Source organism: Carassius carassius, chromosome 35 (assembly GCF_963082965.1).
Source record: "Carassius carassius chromosome 35, fCarCar2.1, whole genome shotgun sequence".
In the NCBI taxonomy this organism is placed as follows: Eukaryota; Metazoa; Chordata; class Actinopteri; order Cypriniformes; family Cyprinidae; genus Carassius; species Carassius carassius.
Window position 1 is genome coordinate 1,465,242 of NC_081789.1, and position 12,533 is coordinate 1,477,774.

Here is a 12,533-nt window from a genome sequence, read left to right on the forward strand (position 1 = left end):
AGCTGCATGGCACGTGCCTTTATAGCTTCCTGGTTGCTACGTCACCCCGCCCGTGACGTCACGCCCTTCCAATGAACAGATTGCACACAATATTCAGAGTTGATCTTGCCAAAGGCGTTTCCCCAAAGCGTTCGACGCAGCGTCTCGTTCCTTCGAGGAACTAGGGTTTATAGCTGAAGATCTTTGCCCGAACCCGACGAGACCCGATGGGTTCGGTCGGGTTCGGGCTTAATTTATGTCATCTTACGCGGGCTCGGGCTCGTGTTCCGGTTTGCGAGGTAACCGAGCGGTCATGTGATGTGTTTCGATTAGTGCGAAAAAGATGCGAAAATGGATGCTGAGTAGGTGTAACGGAGGCTTGCCTCTAGAGATTACGTTTTGGTTGCACCAACAACTAAAGCAAAGTCTGAGTGTGGAAAAGTTTTGACCATGTTTATAATGAGAATAAAGAGTGAATAATGACCCACCACCATCAGTGAGCGCAGGAACGAGCTGAAGACATCTACAGTGGATTCAATCATTTTCCTCCACAAAAACATGTAGACCTAGCCTAATCTCTGTGTGTAAAGGTTTTTCAAATGATAAATACATATTCATTGAGTCTTAAATGCATAATGTGGACAGAGCATTTACGCTAATGTTGGCATTATTCTTTTATTAAATATCATCTGCTAGTGCGAAGCAAATCCGGCGGAGCCTTTATCTTAATTTCGTTATTGCCAAATACCCATCTTAATTTAAAATTTATCTTAATTTAATTTGTCAACAATGACTCATTTTTATTGGTGCGTTGGTCCATTTATAGGTTAAATGAGCCTATGTCTAGAATGCTGAGATGTTATGATGTCACAGAGGACTTATTTTATTTCTTTATTACAACTTCCAAGTGGTCTAGTCTACGTTAGTTATGAATAAATTATGTTAAAACATGTATAAATGACTCATTATTGACAAAAGGCAAAAGAGTTGTGTGCGTGCGCACATTTAAATAATGTCGGGCTGTAAGCGGGTTCGGGCTTTTAAAAAGCTGTCAATCAAAATGTACTTGTCGGGCTCGGGCCGAAACCTGTCGGGCTCAGGTCCTGTCGGGCCTAACTTTTAAGGCCCGATTACAGCTCTACTAGGGTTACAATCGTAACCTAGAGGCGTTTTCTGTGTGAATCTCTGTTGAACTGTAATTTATTTCTGTATTTTCAGCATCATTCCTCCAGTCTTCAGTGTCACATGATCTTCAGAAATCATTCTAATATGATGATTTACTTCTCAAGAACATTTCTGATTATTATCAATGTTGAAAACAGTTGTGCTGCACAATAATTTTGTGGAAAGTGTGAAACATTTTATTTTTCAGGATTCACAGATTAATAGAAAGTTCAAAAGATGATGAATACCGTTTTTTTCCAGCTGCTTACACACAGAATCTTCACTTGTCACAGTTTCTGAAAGCTGACACCCTGATTTTGCTGATTTTGAATGCAGTGCAAGAGATGTGAGGTGTTTTGCAAATGAACAAAACTGTTGCTCCTGCAGGTCGTATCTGGATATACTGAAGGTGATCATGTTCAGCTACATGTTCTGGTTCGTCCTCACCATCATCTTCATCACGGGCACCACACGCATCAGCATCTTCTGTATGGGATACCTGCTCGCCTGCTTCTACTTCTTGATCTTTGGGGGTGAGCTGTTACTGAAGCCAATCAAAAGCATCGTTCATTACTGGGACTTCCTCATAGCATACAACATCTTCGTAATCACCATGAAAAACATTCTCTCGGTGAGTATCTTTCACTCAGAGGTGCTGAAAATCAGCTTGAGATGTGTCGTGAACAGCCAGGATATAAATTCTGTTTATAGCGCCCTGCATTTCTGTGGGTCTGAATTGATTAATAATTACAAGCCATCTCAAGACAAGTCGCTTTTATTTACACAGCGCTTTTAACAATACAGAATGTGTCTAAGCAGCTTTACAGTATTAAATAGGAAAATAATGTGTCAATAATGCAAATTAGACACAACACATGCACACCTGCCTCACTAACAAAATATTTTGGATAAATTTATTTATATATATATATTTGATTAATTTTTTTTATTTTTTATTATTACTTCTGGAATTTGACATAACACTGTAAATGTTAATAGGTTTTTTTATATAAAGAAAATTTTGTAATTTTATTTTATTTTGTATTTTATTTCAGCACAAAGCATGAATGAGAAATGCAGCACCCCCCATTTCTTTACACAGTATATATTTTATTATTAATTTAATTAATTAAAATTTAATAAAAAGAAAAGATGTTGTTCTTATCCTATAATGAAATACTTGTGTGCCAAATCATTCAAACTTCAAAAATAAAAGTTTTAATTTAATGCTCCCAGTTGTTAGTGCTTTTTTTTTAGGTCCATGTGTTATGAATTAAATGTATGAATTGTTGCCAGTGTTAAGGTGAAACAAGCTTAATTTGAGAGCTATGTTCAATTTTTTGTTGGTTGTGAGATATTTTTGTATCTTTCGCCAAGATTCATGTTGGTAATGCAGTGTGTATGAACCGTTTTGAAAATGTGGCTTCAGTACTTAACAATGTTTATTAGCAGTTGAAAAAAAAGAGAGAAGGTTTTGGTTGTGGATGTCACTGTGGTTTCTGTTCTCTCGGCTCTCAGATCGCGGCGTGTGGATATATTAAAGCGCTGGTGGCCAATCACTGCTGGCTGATCCAGTTATTCAGTCTGGCCTGCACTATAAAAGGATATTCAAAGCGTAAGTTATGCCTTTATTTACTCTTTGGTGTAAAGAATTGAAGGATACCTTTCTGCTTTTGTACACTTTGATGTTCCACTGGGTTTTTTTTTTTTTTTTTTTTTAAGCTTTACTGCCACAAATCATGTCATGAAATTTGCTGAAAATGTGCTCACACTCAAGATCAGGATGAGTTTGTTTCTTCATCAGGTTTGTAGAAATGTAGCACTGCATCAGTGTCTCATCAATGGATGCTCTGCAGTGAATGGGTGCCGTCAGAATGAGAGTCTGATAAAAACATCACAATAATCCACAGCACTCCAGTCCATCAGTGAACATCTGGAGAAGACAAAAGATGAAACACATCCAGCATTAAGATGTTTTTAACTCAAATACATAGTCTATAATCCATAATAACACTTCCTCCAGTGAAAAAGTGCATCAGCTGTTGTCTCTCACAGATTTGTTTAGAGCTGTTTAAACGCTGCTTGATCTGTGCAGATTTCTCTCCTGATTCAGAACAGAACACTTTTTCACTGAAGGAAGTGTTATTATGGATTATAGACTCTATGTGGATTATTGTGATGTTTTTATCAGCTGTTTGGACTCTCATTCTGACGGCACCCATTCACTGCAGAGCATCCGTTGATGAGACACTGATGCAATGCTACATTTCTCCAAACCTGATGAAGCTCACTTACAAACTGTCTCTGATGACCTGATCGTTTGGGTGAACTATCCACTTAGACTCAATGAATAAAGTCTGATGATCTAAAGAAAAGTTTTGAACCACTCAGATTAAGGAAACCATTTTTATTAAAAGCCACTTATAAAATAGGATTGAAAAGTTTTATGAGCAGTAATGATTAACTCATTTTAATGACCGAAGCTGCAATATAATAGCTGTGTCAGGCAGAGCTGGATTAGATTGTGATGATTCTCTCGCAGCGGAGCAGAGCTCAAATAAACAGTGTGAGCTGCCGAGTGACGAGGCCGGGATCATTTGGGACAGCATCTGCTTCGCCTTTCTGCTGCTGCAGAGGAGGGTCTTCATGAGCTACTACTTCCTGCACGTCGTAGCTGACATCCGTTCCTCTCAGCTCCTCGTCTCCAGGTACACACACATGCCCTGAGCTACTGCTGTTCGCTTTCATTCGCTTTATCATGTTTGCCTGCCTGCGTGTAATCATCTCAGTTCTATCTTATTATCATTCAGGTACTATTATAGTTATTTTATTTTATTTTAAATCTATTTAAATTTATTATTTTATTTTGTTTTATTTCTTAATTTAATTTATTATTATTAGTAGTAGTAGTAGTTTATTTTATATGTGTGTGTGTGTGTGTGTGTTATTTTAGTACTTAAAGTTAAACCAAATTAAAATGAGAAATGTTGTAGCTGAAATAAAACTTTTTTTTTTCAGGTAACATTTATTTTATGTAGTTTTTTATTTTTATTATTTGCCTATAGTAACCCTGCACCTGACATTATGTTGTGAGTTATTTTTTACTTAATGTCCATGAAAGATCTTCTTAATTTTCACACGATAAAAGACAACATGACAAGCTTTACAAAACAAGCAGATAGTGATAAATGAATATGTAGATAAAAAGCACCACAAAGAGTGCATCTGAAGCGGTTTCATATTTTAAAATGTCATAATTTTGTTATTCCAGATGTGTTCAGACTGTGGTTTCTTTGTTTTGTGTGTCTGTTTCTCATTGTCTGTCTGTCAGAGGAGCGGAGTTGTTTCAGGCGACCATTGTGAAGGTGGTTAAAGCCAGAATAGAAGAAGAGAAGAAGTCCATGGATCTGCTGAAGAGACAGTGAGTTCAGTGTGAGACTGTTCTCTTTTCACGCAGTCCTCTGAAATCATGCACTGATTGATGCATGAACACACATTCATGAGACACATGACACATGCTTATCGCTTTTTCTCTGTCACAGTGTTTCCTATCATCTATCCAGCACTTTTAGCACCTGAGCACCTGATCTTGATCTTCAGTTAGACTCTAATTGTGTTCAACAGCTAAATTAAGTCCGCTCATGCATCAGGCTGAGGAATCAAAATAACAACTTCTCCGCTTTCCTCCGTCTTTTTCCCTCAGGATGGACCGCATCAAAAGCCGACAGCAGAAGTTTAAGAGAGGTAAAGACAGGATGCTGTCTCTGGTTAAGGAGGAAGAGGACGATGACGAAGGTATACTGGACTCAGAAATATCATGTTTTCACATCTCAGGCCCAAAGTAAAAAGTTGTAAAAGTCTGGGTTCAGACTTCAGTTTTTTTAAGATATTAATGATTTTATGCAGCATTGATGAATTAAATTTAGCAAAAGTGACAGTACAGACATTTATAATGTTACAAACAATTTCTATTTCAAATAAATGCTGCTCTTTTGAACTTTCTATTCATCTGTGAATCCTGAAAAATAAAATGCATCACGGTTTCCACAGAAACATTGTCCAGCACAACTGTGTTCAACACTGATAATAATCAGAAATGTTTCTTAAGCAGTAAATCATCATATTATTCTGATTTCTGAAGATCATGTGACACTGAAGACTGGAGGAATGATGCTGAAAATACAGCGGAGCATCACAGAAATACATTACACTTTAACACATTCACATAGAAAACAGCTGTGCTAAATTAAAATAATATTTCTTTTTTTTTACTGTATTTTTAATCAAATAAATGCAGCCCTGGTGAACAGAACAATTCTGACCGACCCCAAACTTTTGAATGGTTCATACTATGTATATGCTGATTACATCTCCTTACACAATAAACATAATTAAATTAATTTAAATAATAAATTTGCAATTAAATAAGTATATTTTAGTATCCAGTTAATAGTAATATATTCATAATTAGAATCAAAATAACAGTTGTGTTGTCCTACACACGTTTGACTGAAGCTTTGTCCAAACTCACTTCAGTCCAACATCAGTGTCAGCGAAGGTTTGTCAATTCCTCAAGTGTCTGCGTTTAACTGCGGTGTTAAATGCATTGCAATCAAATCTAAAACACATGAGACACACATTCCAGAGCTTTGAGTTAATGTGCGTTCTTTGAAACGGTTTTAAAGAGTGTTGTGTGTGATGGCCTCACCGAAGCGTTTCTCTACATTTACAGGAGAGAAGAGCGAAGAGAAGAAGAGAGACAAAAGGAAGCACTGGTGGAGGCCTTGGGTCGATCATGCGTCCAGTTAGTCTCTTATTTTGCAACTGAAATAAAATTATTCATATTCATTTCACAAGAGCCCAATGTTGATCTGGTGTCATTCAGATAAATATTGCAACTCAGATTCACATTTGAAAGGGAAAATCATAAGATTTATTTGATGTCTCAAAGTGTTTCCTCTAAACAACAGTGAGATTAAATAAAGAGCAAAATGAGACCCTTGAAAAACTCGAATAATCTCAGATATGTCTGCTCCGAGATCTCAACAATATCTAGGATTGAGCTCAGATTTGCTAAAATACCAACACACTCAATCATTAGACAGAGATCTCATTGTGAACTCAATATTTCACATCTTAGCACAATTTATTTCTGTTTTTACTTCAAAAAATAAATGAAATATAATTTAAACATGACTGGGCACTCTGTGGATTCAAAAATAAATGAATAAATAATTTAAAAATAAATGTGCAAAATGTAATAAAAAAAAAACTAATTTAGAAAAATAAAATGCAATAAATAAGTTAAGTTTTAATAAAAAAACAAATATGATATTTTATTATTAAATTCATGTTTTTTTTTCCAATAGAAAAGTGATGTGTGATCTGTTTTCTCTTGTAGTGGTCCGAAGTGGCAATTATTACTTATTTGAGACAGATAGTGAGGAAGAAGATGAAGACGAGGACAAAAAGGATGAGGAACCTCCCAAAAGATCAGCGTTCCAGGTCAATATTCCAGAAGCTTCAGTGCTTTACTTCATGTTTAAGTCGTATAACTGTGCTTAACTGTGTTGTTCCCACACAAAACAGTGTTTAACCTAAATGTCTCTGTGTTACGCAAATGTTTCAATGTATTCTTCTACTGTTTCCTCAGCACTAACAATGTTTCGTTATTTATCTAACCACTAATCGTAACTAGTGGCCTGACTAACCCATCCCTGCTCTGTCGTCTCTTGTAGCGAGCTATCCGAAAGTTTGCCTCTGCTTTGCTGGCTTTACCAAAGTCTGTGATTAAACTTCCCAAAACCTTACTGCAATGTGTTCTCAGGGCAGCCAAGTACTTCACAGCGCCTGATCTCTCGGCTCTCTTCCTCCTGAATGCTGTAGTGTGTGTCAGCTCTCGACGGATATGGTGCTCCTCTGCTTTCTCCTGCTCTCCAGTTACACAATATACATGCATTTGTGGCATGCACGTGTAACTGGAGAGGAAACAGAGCCGAAATGTCTGCATGTCAATCATCTGTCTGCTGTGTGAACCGAGCAGATACACTGCACTGAATGCCAAGGAAATGTGTATTATGTAGTCGATCCCAGGAGCATGCAGGGCTGGGTGATTTATTATCTATTCATGATATATTTGAGATAATGTTGCCTAGTATGAAAGCGTGAAGATGTTTTAATAGCTGATTTAAACATTTTAGAATTGGTAAGTTTAATTAATTTCTAAAATTAGAACACAGTCCATATTAATATCTTGATTCTTAAAAGGTTTCTGTCATTAATCACTTACCCCCATGTCGTTCCAAACCCGTAAAAGCGTTGTTATTTTGGATGAAAACCTGGAGGTTTGACAGTCTATGGGACAGCCACAAGCCTCCCAGTTTTCATCCAAAATATCTTAAATTGTGTTCTGAAGATGAATAAAGCTTTTATGGGTTTAAAATGACAAGGGGGTAAGTAATTAATGACAAAAAAAGAGATATTCTTTATCAAAGTTAAGATGCCCCCTAAAACACCCTGTTTAAACACGCCCCACATGTCTACACCACTATGTGGAAATATTTGCGTAATGCCGCTCAAATGTTCACGCAAAGAAAGAAAGCGTGGTTTCAGTAACACAGTTAGTGTTGAAGCAGTCATGTCAGGGAGATGTGTGTGTTTCTAGGAGAAAGAAAAAGCACTTTATTTGTTCTTCTGAAAGTAGATGCATTTAGGAATCTTTAAGATTATTAACAACAGAACAGTTTTGTTATTAGTTTTGCTATTTGCTATTGAATGATCAAATGCAGACTTTTGCGCACGTGTGTGTGTGTGCGTGTGGGTGTGTGTGTGTGTGTGTGTGTGTGTCAGAGAGAGAGAGAGACGGTCACACAGTGGAGTCAGCTCTTAACCGTCCGTGGCTTGTGTTCTGCAAACACATACGAGCTTCATCACTGTGTCTGTCACGAGACTCTGTTCCTCTTTCAGTCTTCAACTGGTGGGAAAACTAAGGACATTATTAACTGTCTTTACATTCATTTTGAAAGATGAAGATCACAATTATAGAAAGGGGCGTTACATTTCTGACGAGTGCTTGCATTTTTCAGCCAATCACAATGCACTGGGTCAGTTGGCCAATCAGAGCAGACTGCACTTGTCTGAAGGAGGGGCTTTGTAGAAAACGATGCGTTTGAGAGAGACGGGGCTTAGAGGACCTACAATAATGTACAGTATTTGAAAAATAATGTGATTTTTGAACATTAAAGCATGCCAACATATTCTGTTACACCAAATAATGATCTTTAAAAAAAAAAGCATTTTATGACTCATTTAATGGAGTCTCTCATCAAGGCTGTATTTAATTGATAAAAAATGCAGAAAGAAAATATTTTGTGAAATATTATTGCAATTTCTTATATCGGGTTCCTATGTTAATGTACTTTTAAGTGTAATGTATTTCTGTGATGCTCCGCTGTATTTTCAGCATCATTCCTCCAGTCTTCAGTGTCACATGATCTTCAGAAATCAGAATAATATGATGATTTATTATCAGTCTTAAAACTGCTGTGCTGCTTAATATTTTTTTTGTTTGTTTAGTTTTTGGAACTTGATACTTTTTTCTTTGAAGAATAAAAAGTTAAAAAGAACAGCATTTATTCAAAATGCAAATCTTTTCTATCAATTTAAGTCTTTAATATCACTTTTTATCCATTTAACACATCCTTGTTGAATAAAATTAAACACTTCTTTAAAAGAAAGAAAGAAAGATGGGAATAAAAGGATATCTGAAGATATAACATGTTTAGCTTTATCATCCAGCCCTTGATTCATGTGAGTTGCAGATGTTTTTTTCTGGGGTTTAGTTATGCTAGTTAAACAAAGGCTGTGTTTTTCTCCTTTGTGAACAGTGTAATCATTCTTTCTTTGGACGAGACCTGACACCACAATCAGAATGTGTGTTCTTTGGAGCAAAACATCCCCTAAAGCGGGTTCCCTGTCTTGTGTATTGTGTCAGTGTCTTTGATTGAAAGGAATATCTGATGCTTTTCCTAAAGCAGTCTGCTTTGCTCAGCTAAACACTGGAACGGTGTGCAAGTTTATACCCTGCATGTGTATATTTGTTTTTCACTATGGGGCAATTAAACTGGGTTAAAAAACTGGTTCAAAATACCACTTTAGTTAGAGAGAAATTAGACAAGGATTATAAACAGCAAAGCTGCTCACTATCTTACTTGTCCGTATCTTTGTCTAATGAGACCCTCTGCTTCTCAGTTTGTGTATCATGCCTGGATAACTGACTCAAAAACTGCCATGAAAGAGCGAAGTAAGGAAAGAAGGAGATTCTGGCAAAGATACACAGAGCACAGAACGAACAAGAGGAATCAGAAGGAAGGTACGATTACACATTGATATTAAACCAATCATTCTCTTCCTCTGCGATCAGGGGATGGATGGATGGATGACGGATGGATGGATGGATGGATGGATATATGGATGGATGGATGAACAGACGGATAATGGATGGATGGATGGTTGGATGATGGATGGATGGATATATGGATGGATGGATGGATGGATGAACAGACGGATAAATGGATGGAAGGAAGGATGGATGGACAGACGGAAGGGCGGATGGATGGATGGATAAATGGATGTATGGGTGGATGGATGGAAGGATATATATATATATTACTATTTTTAATGTTTTTGAAAGAAGTTTCTTCTGCTCATCAAGCCTGCATTTATTTGATCAAAAATACAGAAAAAACAGTAATATTGTGAAATATTATTACAATTTAAAAGCTGAATTTTCAGCATCATTCCTCCAGCTTCAGTGTCACATGTAACATCAGTCGATCACATGATCCTTTAGAAATCATTCTAATATTCTGATTTATTATGAGTGTTGGAAACAGTTCTGCTGTCTCATATATTTGATCAATAAAAGGTTAAAAACAACTGCATTTATTAAAAAAAAAAGTCTAATAATATATATTCTAATAATATATTTTCTTTACTATCACTTTTTATCCATTTAACACATCCTTGCTGAATAAAAGTATTGATTTTATTTTAAAAAAAGAAAGAAAAAAATGACTGACCCCAAATTACTGACCAGTAATGTATATTGTTATTACAAAATATTTATATTTTAAAAACATAGCTTCTTTTTTTTTTTTACTTTTTATTCATCAAAGTATCCTAAAAAAGTATCACATGTTCTGAAAAATATAACTGTTTCCAACTTTGATAATGAATCATCATATTAGAATGATTTCTAAAGGATCATGTGATAATGATCCTAAAAATTCAGCTTTGCATCACAGAAATAAATGATCATTTAAAGTATAATACATTTAAAAACAATTATTTTAAATTGTAATAATATATCACAATATTACAGTTTTTTTCTGTATTTTTGATCAAATAACTGCAGGCTTGATGAGCAGAAGAAACTTCTTTCAAAAACATTAAAAAAGTAATGTTTCCAAACTTTTGGTCTGTACTGTATATACATACATATAATTTATTTTCTCCAAATTATTTTGGCTAAAAGCCAGTGCCAATACAATATATATATTTCCTTTTGTTTTAAAAAAACACCAAGTCTATCCTTGAACTTTAATTAAAACCTAAAGTTTAATTAAAGATAATCTTTATTTATCTTTTTTATTAATGAGGTTATATTGAAGCCTTGTAAATAAAATGAATTTTGTTCCTTTGACAGATGCAATTTAAACCTGTACATTTTATTTGTGGATTTAACATTAATAGATGCTCTAAACAAAAAGAGCTGTAAAAAGTCTAAAAATCTTTTAGAGCTCCTGATAAAAATATAATAATAATAATATTAATAATAATAAAACTGACCCGTGCTGTCAAAACATTTGCGGACATTGCATGTGTAACACTATATTACATACATGCATTAGAACAAGTCGTCGCATTAACAATAATGTTAATCAAACAACAAAAGAAAAGAGGCAATAATTTGCTGCACTTGATAGAATTGCTTTTGTAGTTTTAATAATCGATTTATTTGTAATGAACACTAAAGTGATTTTTTTTTTCATTTTAATTAGTTTTTCTTAATTGAATGCTTTCGTTTAAATGCCAAATAAAACAAAAGTAATACACAATACACTTCTTTCTTATATTTGTTCTTTTTCATCTGTTCTTATTTATAACAAAAAGAAATTATATTGTGATTTTTAATATAGTAATGATTATTAAGAAAAAAAATTCTCAAAATTGACTTTGCTGACTCTATCGACTTCAAACAGGTGTAGATTTGTGATTTCATGACATCTATCCCTAGTAACAAATGTGGGGTAGTGGTTGCCATGTGCTTATTACATTGTAATAACACTGTCATTGTTTTCATCAGCTGCAGTGCATGTGTCCATTGAGGAAGGTGTCACAGAGGAGGAGGTATCTGATGGTCCAGGTGAGACCAGCTTTAAGAGCCTCCTCATATTATGAGCTACAATCATCATGTGCATCAGTATGCACAGTCGAGGTCAAAAGGGGGTGAAAACTTTTGAACCGATTGGAGATGTGTACATTTTTCTAATTTTGCCTAAATATAATTTTTTTAATTTTTCTATTTATTTTTTTTTTTTTATTCAGTACTCCCCTTCAGAGGCTACAGAGGATAATTACATGTTTCCCAGAAGAAAAAAGTTAAATTTACCCTGATCTTCAAATGCAAAAATGTTTTTTTTTCTTTCTTCTGGAGCATCAGTGAATGTTTGAACCTTCTGTAATAGTTGTGTATGAGTCCCTCAGTTCTCCTCAGTGTGAAAAGATGAATCTCAAAGTCACTGTTGGAAATGGTTCAAATACACAAAAATGCTGAAAAACCAAATAATTTGTTGTAGCTGAAGGATTTTTATAAATAACAGCAGGCAGTTTAACTGTTCAGAACAAACAAGGGGCTCATGAACAACTATCACTAAACTAAACAAAAAACGCAGCTGTGGATCATTCAGCTAACACAGTATTAAGAAAACTTTTGAACGAGATCATTTTTATACATTCAACTATTACTTTCTCTTGTAGACTATATGTGTCCCTGCAGTACTAAAGCAGTCATCAGTAGCACAGGTGTATTTGTAGCAATAGACAACAATACATTGTATGGGTCAAAATGATAGATTTTTCTTTTATACCAAAAATCTTTAGGATATTAAGTCAAGATCATGTTCCATGAAGATATTTTGTAAATTTCCTACCGTAAATATATCAAAACTTCATTTATGATTAGTAATATGCATTGCTAAGAACTTCATGAAGTCATTCAATCAACTTCAAAGATGATTTTCTCAATATTTAGATTTTGTTACTCCCTCAGATTCCAGATTTTCAAATAGTTCTATCTCAGACAAATATTGTCCTCCTGGAAATGGAAA

At 35.0% G+C, this 12,533-nt stretch overlaps 1 protein-coding gene across 1 annotated transcript in view; it reads left to right on the plus strand.

Annotated features, from left to right (window-relative positions):
• The window catches only part of LOC132115610 (piezo-type mechanosensitive ion channel component 2-like), a 130,675-nt gene that overhangs the window by 100,758 nt on the left and 17,384 nt on the right, over nt 1–12,533 (plus strand). The window contains exons 26-34 of the mRNA XM_059524026.1: nt 1,531–1,774; nt 2,662–2,758; nt 3,686–3,851; nt 4,475–4,564; nt 4,847–4,938; nt 5,876–5,947; nt 6,545–6,648; nt 9,394–9,514; nt 11,510–11,569. Of these exons, the coding sequence (XP_059380009.1) occupies nt 1,531–1,774; nt 2,662–2,758; nt 3,686–3,851; nt 4,475–4,564; nt 4,847–4,938; nt 5,876–5,947; nt 6,545–6,648; nt 9,394–9,514; nt 11,510–11,569 (1,046 nt within the window). The remainder of the gene's footprint in view (nt 1–1,530; nt 1,775–2,661; nt 2,759–3,685; nt 3,852–4,474; nt 4,565–4,846; nt 4,939–5,875; nt 5,948–6,544; nt 6,649–9,393; nt 9,515–11,509; nt 11,570–12,533) is intronic.